The sequence below is a fragment of the Gavialis gangeticus genome, unplaced genomic scaffold (assembly GCF_001723915.1).
Source record: "Gavialis gangeticus isolate Ggan-Ray unplaced genomic scaffold, GavGan_comp1, whole genome shotgun sequence".
Taxonomy (NCBI): domain Eukaryota; kingdom Metazoa; phylum Chordata; order Crocodylia; family Gavialidae; genus Gavialis; species Gavialis gangeticus.
In genome coordinates, this window is record NW_017728993.1 from 69,177,854 (window position 1) to 69,185,326 (window position 7,473).

The window sequence follows — 7,473 nt, forward strand, 5'->3', positions numbered from 1 at the left end:
CTTAGTGAGATCTGAGAACAACATTAAGTAGACTTGCCAATAGTTTGCTTTGTGTTTTTATACTTGGCTCTGAGAAAAATGTGGGCATGCAGGAGTGGGGTTATCTTGGGTGACTGTTTATACAAATCATCACAGTTTATCTTTGAGAAGAGAACTACTTCCCCACCCCCAGACAAGAAAAAAAAAAATATACGTATGAGTGGGTTTATTCATCTGCCGGATAATTCTTTCCATATATTGTTATGTTATTCTCTACCTCACACAATAGTTCTGTGTAGTGGGGTGGGGGAAGCCTATTCCTATAGGAGAAAGCAGTAGGGAAACGGTGATCATTCTGACTAAGGGCAACCTGTAGTTTCAGTCACATGGAAAGCATAGGAAATAGCAAAGAACTTGAATAAGGCCAAAAAAATTGGCAAAAAAAAATCTGAGTTTGATGCTAGTAGTTATCAGCTACTGGAAAAACATAAAAAGCCTTCTAATTCCAAGCACTGACAACTCTACAGACAGCTGAGTATAAGTTCCCATGCCCTTTTTTCTTGCAGGCTGAGGAATTCCTACTAGTAATCTAACTTTCAGGAGGTCTGGCCCCTAAATTTTACCTAGGCACATAGGCTTTGAGAAAACTTTGCAGAAAGATCTCAACAGGAAGACAGAACGAAGGCTGAGGTTAGAAAATGCATCCAGCTCATCTAAGGGGCAGAAAGTGAAATTCAGCCACATGCTAAGGACCAGCACAACATCTCCATGCCATATATGTGCCAGCTGAATCCACTACACAGAGGTGAATGAAGAACAGATTTACTCCCATAGTAGTAATCATGGAAATGATAGAGAAGTAGGGTTGGAAGGGACTTTATAGGTCATCTAGCCCAACCTTCCAGATGCAAGTCACCCAGCAGACAAAGCACTGTGTACAAATGGACATCCTCTTCCCTTGTCATTTCAGAGGGATCCAAGGTCTTTATGGCAGTGCCTCTCAGGAATGTCATTTGCTGGCCAGTACAGTCTATGCCTCAATGTTTCTCTCTCTCTGCAGGTATGTGAAAACCCAGCGCCACACCCTGCAAGTGGATTATATCTCATACTTGGATGAAATTGCCAGCCTGGCAGGGTTCAAACCCAACCTGCTGTCTCTCTTCCTCACGGATATTAAGCTAGCCATGGAGGTTTTCTTTGGCCCGTGCACACCATACCAGTACCGCCTGAGGGGGCCAGGAAAGTGGGCTGGAGCCAGAGAAGCCATCCTGACCCAAAGGAAGCGGATCACCAAGCCCCTGAAAACCAGGAATGTGGAGGATTCTACCAACTACACCTTGGTGCCCCATTCCTTTAACATTTTCCTTGGTGCTGGTTTAGTTGCTGTAGCTTTAGCTTGTATTTCTTTGCTTTTTTAGCCCTCTGGGGAACAGTTTACTGGTGAAATGATTCCTACCTGTGGCTTTTCTTCCTTCCTCTGCATTCATGGACACTGGATGTTGGCAAGACACACTCACTTCCATCACAGGGCAAACTTGTTCTGTGGCAAAACTGAGGCCGTCTCATCTTCTGCAGCAAAAGTGCAGCCCACTTGTGGCCTGGGAACATCACTGGGGATCCTGGCTTTGTTTAAAAAAAACTCAAGTTCTCTTATTTTAAAACCTCTAAACCCACGTTTTTCCATGATTAAAGCAATCTGGAAGCCTACCAGTGGCTCGGTCACTATAATAAAAACAAATTCTAAATACCTATAAATTTTGGCATTTGATTTTGAGTTTATCATGGAAAAATCAGAGCTCCCCCTACCTCCTTTGCTCACCAGGATGCAGGTCTAGCTGTGGCTGCCCCTCCCCACCACTGCTTTGTCGCTCTGCCCTGCCTGTGCCATTGCCCCTTACTTGCCACCCACAGCCCCATGGCCCTGCTGATGCCCCTCACTCTTGTGGCAGGGGGCTGTCTCGCAGCCGGTCTAATCCTTGGTCTGCCCACCTGCCTTGTTTCTGATGTAACCAAAACAGATGTTTACAAGGTGGGAGGCTACCCATTTACTGCCCGATGCCAAGGGTGTAATACACAGCTCCATGCCATCCCTATACCGTATCCCTTGCCTTACAAATGGCATCACTATGTGGCCTTGGCCCCACAATGGACCTCACTCTACGCCTGCCTGACATTCACACCCCACCTGGATCCCTTTTTCTCAAGTGGTCTACTCCACCCTCATTCTGGGCTGCAAAACTCCCTAAACCCTTTTTTCCTCATGGCTGTGGCCCCCTCTAGGACCTTTGGCCTCACTGGCCCTAGCCTCACCTCTAAGCCAGTTGGGACTCCTGGCCTCTAGCCTCTGGCTGTCCCTTGCAGTGGTCCTTTGACCAGTCTAGTCCGGTCCTTTGACCAGTCTGGTCCTGGCCCCAGTACAGGCCAGCCAAGGTTACTTTGGGTAGGTACTGAGCTGCTCATCCTCATACTCCCATACAGGTCTGCCTTCTCTGGCCCCTCCAAACCCAGCTCACTCAGTCACTAAGGCTGCCCTATGCACAGTCATTCATGCCGGCCAACACAGACCCTACCCTATGCGACCTTCTCACTTGATTGCTCTACTGCTTTTTCACGCACCCCCACCGGAGCTACTACACCACTCCCCTCACTGGGGCTCTCAGCCTTATGCCCCTTACAGCACCATACCTAGACTCCTGGTGAACTTTTAGTATCAGCCCCCGCCCTTTGCCAGAGATGATGATAATGACAATAATAATTGGACAACAGAAAAAAAAAATTACCATTTCCAGGCTCCCTTTCTGTCTGGGCCCCAGGAAGTCACCCAGTTCACCCATGCCTGTATCCAGCCCTGGCCTCTTGTGTCTCAGGCCTGAAGACCTGCCTGGACCCCTTGCCTGTCCCTTCTACAGCATAATTTACCAGGTCATGGGGGCTGAGACTATATGGCACCCCATACTCACGTTTCACTAGGGAGGTACAGGCGTGGCATATCCTAGGGACTACCCTGCCACAGGCAGCCCCACCACATCATCCAGGCCCAGCAGAGTGTGGTTTTAGGTCACTCCCCAGGACCAGAAACCTCCTCCATCCCCATAGGTCCTGCCCTGAACCACCAGGTGTTCTGGGAAAAGCAGCTACAGATAGGCAATATTGTCCTTCTGGCCCCCTGCAGCAACTTCCTGCTCAGCTCTGAGGGTCTGGGCTTATACTAAGGCTGGTCAGCCCCATCCCCCAATCCCTCTTGCAGTCATCTGACTGCCTTATTAAGCTGCATCCTGGCTGCTCCACAGTATGTTAAAGCTTCTTAAAGTGGCAGGCACCAAAGGTGCCCTGCTACTCTCCACACCCACAGTTCTGCCGGATGGGCCCCCAGCTGCCATGGCTATGGGGCAGCAGGGCTGGCCCACAATTTTTGGGGGCCCCCTGACATGAAGAAGCTGCCACCAGCGGTGGGGAGGGGTGGGGGGTGGCGAGCGGGGTGGCAGGAGTGGTAGCGAGCGGATGGATGTGAAGCCAGCAGATGCAATGTCGGTGGTGGGGGTTGGCGAGTGGCTGGACACAGGGGGCCCTTTGGCTGCAGTGCCGCCTGCGGCTGCAGGTTTCGAAGGATAGGACGGGCCGGCCCTAGAAGCGAGACACCCAGGTCCACAGCACCCTGCCCCACCAGCAGTGCCCAAGTGGGAGGCAGTGGCTGCTGTGGAGGAGCATGGAGCCCAGTTTCCCCCTTCCCCAAGGGCAGCACGGCCAGAGTGGAGCCCGCTGGGGGGGGCGCAGATACGGGCTGCCCACTGCAGGCTTGGGGCTCCCCACTCTGTTGCCCTCCCCCAGGGCCTCCACAACCCAGTGGGCAGAACCCAGCATGGCAAGGAAGAGTCAGGCTGGGCAGAGAAGCTCAGTGCTGCCACTGGGAGCTCCGTGCCACCCTGGCAAAGTGCCCCCTGCCCACCTGGCAGCAGCAAGGGCACAACTGTGCCACCACTCCCACTGCTGCCAGGTGACCATGGGGCACCTCGCCATTGTGGCACATGGCTTCCAGCAGTGGCACTGAGCTTCCCTGCCCCACGCCACCCTGCCATGCCAGGTCCCACCAACTGGGCTGCAAAGGCTGTGAAGGCCCCATGGGGAGGGCAGCAGAGTGGCAAGTCCCAAGTCCACAGTGAGCAGCCCACTCCCACCCTGTACACAAATCTGGGGGGCAATTGCCCCCATGCCCCTCCCCCAAGACCCAGGCAGGGAGGGGAACAGGGCCATAGGCAGCTTGTCCAGGGAGTGCGGGGGCGGTGGCCGCATACTCCAACCCTGGGCCCCAAGCCCCACACAGCACCCAGGCTGGGCAGCAGCCCCAGTCTCAGCCCTGCCTAACTCCCACTGTCACTATGGGGGCCTCAATTCCCACCCCCCCACCTTACCTGCAGAAGCTGCTTTCCAGGCTTTCTGATGGCCATGTGCATGTGTACATGCCCCCATGCACATGGCACACTCTGCCTGACTGCTCTCCTCTCACTCCCCGCAGCCCCTTGTAGGCTGGAACTCTGCCAGCTTGCAAGAGGAAACCCACCATTTCTTGCATTTTTCTCCTTTAAAGGAGAAAATCCAGGTTTTTCTCCATACAATGAGAACATCCAGGTTTTACTATGTTTTTCCATGGAGAACAGAAAATCAGATCCATGGTTATCACATGCCCCATTAAGGTCCATTCAAGTTCTACTTTGGGTATCTAAATCATTTTCACCAGGGCCAGTAAGACCAGAGGTGGAATTTATGCTGGGATGAATTCCATCCTTAGACTGAGGAGGAAGGTGACCTCTTACCTGGATCAAAACACTTTCTTTAATCTTTAGGACAACATTTGTCAGAATGGTGCAGAGATGTCGATTTTTCCATAACTTGCATCCTTGCCCATCTCCCTGCTAATGTATGTGGCACAGATGTAAAGGACAGGAATGACTTTTAGTGTCACCAGCAACATTCAACATTGTGTCCACCTAACCATCATCCTTGTCAATGCAGCTACTCAACTGCTTGTTTCCCCAACTGCAATGTAGAAAGAGGTATCTTATGATCACCGAATGGCCCTGAAATGGTCAGGACAGTCTGTATAGCCAGGTGCTAAACTGCTGTACCTGCAGGACTGCCTGAAGATTGGTAGTAACTGTAGACTATAGTAGGCCTTAGGTTGCTTAACAGTAATATAGCATAGATTTGCTTGCATTCATTTGACCAAAGTTTGGGTAAGAGAAGAAAAGGCAAAAGAGATGATAGGTTAGAGGATGTCACAAGGTGTGAGCCATTTTAGAAAAGTCAAGAAAGATGGAATGGAAAAACTAGGTTAAAGGTCTCACTAAAGATTGCTTAACCACATTTAGTAGTTAGGCAAGCCTAATTTCAGACAAGATATAACACTTGATCTGAGCTATTACATAGGGAATAAGAATAGTCATATGAATATTAATTAAAGTAGCACTTATTAAGAATACTTTCCCCCCTCCTTCTTTAGTAAACTTTTGGATATTTTAGCCAAGCCCTAGAGTATAGAAGTCTGGGTTCATCCCAGAATCTTTGCCTTTCAGCCTCAAAGCACAGTTATTGCTTAACAGCTCATCTGCAGATGAATTGAGATAAGAACTCTGTTATAACTTAATTGGAAACCTAAGCAAAAAATCCTTTCCTCTAACAGGCTGGCCCCATGTTAGAGACTTTAAGACCTCAGGACTTGGAGAAATTAATTTTAACTTACCTCAAATGTTAACAAGATTGTTATTTCTTTAGAAGAATGCACTTTATAAAACAGCCTCCCCTCACCTGTCTAGCCACTTGATGGCAAAATGAGCAGCAAAGTTGTAATGGGAGCACTGTGGCTCTACAGAGAGCAGGTCTTGGTTTCTAGCATAACCTAGGCTTCTGACAGGTATCTCAGGCAGGTGAGATAGATCCCTCCATCCAAAGCAGACTAAGGGGCTCTACAGAGTTAAGAGCCCCTCAAACTGAGCTCTGCTGGCTGAAGAATCCCTGGAAAGGGAGTGCCTGATCTTGGCGTGTGCTTACTTCCTTCATGCATGGGAATTGCTGCTATTGACCATTGCTGGGATCTGTTACTTGGGTTGTCTGATGTAACTCCTTCTTTGTTGATGTTACACACACACACACTTCCAGATCAACCAAATAAGCCTCTTTGTAGTATGCTGACCCTCGTATGAGTGCCCTTCCACAGCACACTGGCATAGGACCAAGTATCTGATGTCGACATGGCTGTAAGGCTCTAAACCTGCAGGGCAAGAACCAGGAAAGCCAAGGCTGCAACTGAACTCCAACTAACTACAAGTATCAAGGACAATAAAAAGTCCTTTTTTTAGATATGTGGGGAGCCAGAGGAAAAGCAGGGGCAACACTGGACCCCTGCTAAACCAGATGGGACAACTGACAACCGACGCCCAGGAAAAAGCCAACCTATTAAATGGGTACTTTGCATCGGTCTTTCATCAGTCCCACGAGACGCCCCTGCCCACTACGGGACAGGGGGACCTGGGTGAGGGAGATTCCCTGCCCTCCATCAATGCTGACCTCGTGAAGGGACACCTTGAGAGGCTGGACACCTTCAAGTCAGCTGGCCCTTACAATCTACACCCCAGGGTACTTGAGAAGCTGGCGAGCATCATAGCCCAGCCCCTGGCACAGATGTTCAAGAACTCCTGGTGCTCTGGTGTAGTGCCTGAAGATTGGAAGAAGGCCAATGTGGTGCCTATCTTCAAGAAAGGGAGGAAAGTGGATCCGGCAAACTACAGGCCCATCAGCCTGACCTCTATCCCAGGGAAGGTCTTAGAAAAGATTATTATAAAGAGGCCTGTGGCAGGACGGCTCCTAGGGATGCCATGACCTCCCCTAGTGCCCTTGCCTACCGTGCCATGTCTGGATACCCTCTGTCTTGCCCGCCACATCTTTGATCTTTTATTATCAATGGGAGGCTGCCTTCCTTGGCCTGGGGCTGGTCTTACTATACCAGGAGTCTGCTCTACTCCCTGTGCTGGCCTTCTCCTGGGCCTACTTGATATGCGCCCTCTCCTGGGGCTTCTCCCCGCACTCTCGCCCCTGCCGGGGCCTGTGCCTCATGCTCCTCACGCTCTCCGCCCACGCTTGCCCACACTGGGGCCTTCTATGCTCGTGCTTCCCACGCTTGCCCACACTGGGGCCTCTAACTGGGCTCACCCCCTTTCAGGGCTTCCCCCTTCCAGGCAGCGCCCCACTGGGGCCTACCCCTCATACATCTCATGGTCACCCGCACTCGGGCCCGCGCCCCTCGCCTGACTCAGGCCACTACTCGCTCTTCCCACGCTCCTCGCGCTTTGCACGCTCGGGGCTCAGGCAGCCTCAGCCTTACCTGGCTCCAGACTCCTTGCAGGGTTCTACACCCAGCTCAGGCCTGTACTCGCGCTTCCCACGCTCCTCGCCCAAGCTCGGGCCTGTACTCGCGCTTCCCACGCTCAGGGCTCAGGCAAC

The 7,473-nt window shown here is 51.3% G+C and overlaps 1 protein-coding gene and 1 long non-coding RNA gene across 10 annotated transcripts in view; one reads left to right on the forward strand and one right to left on the reverse strand.

Annotated features, from left to right (window-relative positions):
• The window catches only part of LOC109287038 (dimethylaniline monooxygenase [N-oxide-forming] 5-like), a 128,946-nt gene extending 127,329 nt beyond the window's left edge, over positions 1–1,617 (forward strand). For all 6 annotated transcript variants that reach the window (XM_019501968.1, XM_019501965.1, XM_019501966.1 and 3 more), the window contains one exon: positions 1,040–1,617. In XM_019501968.1, the coding sequence (XP_019357513.1) occupies positions 1,040–1,397 (358 nt within the window). In that variant the 3' untranslated portion in view covers positions 1,398–1,617. The remainder of the gene's footprint in view (positions 1–1,039) is intronic.
• The window catches only part of LOC109287044, a 25,152-nt gene that overhangs the window by 6,714 nt on the left and 10,965 nt on the right, over positions 1–7,473 (reverse strand). For 2 of the 4 annotated variants that reach the window (XR_002094749.1, XR_002094747.1), the window contains exons 1-2: positions 4,791–6,238; positions 1,436–1,602 (exon numbers count right to left, since the gene is read on the reverse strand). This is a non-coding gene — a long non-coding RNA (uncharacterized LOC109287044). Of the gene's footprint in view, positions 1–1,435; positions 1,603–4,790; positions 6,239–7,473 lie in introns of those variants that run through there. The other 2 variants (XR_002094748.1, XR_002094750.1) reach the window with 2 other exon arrangements.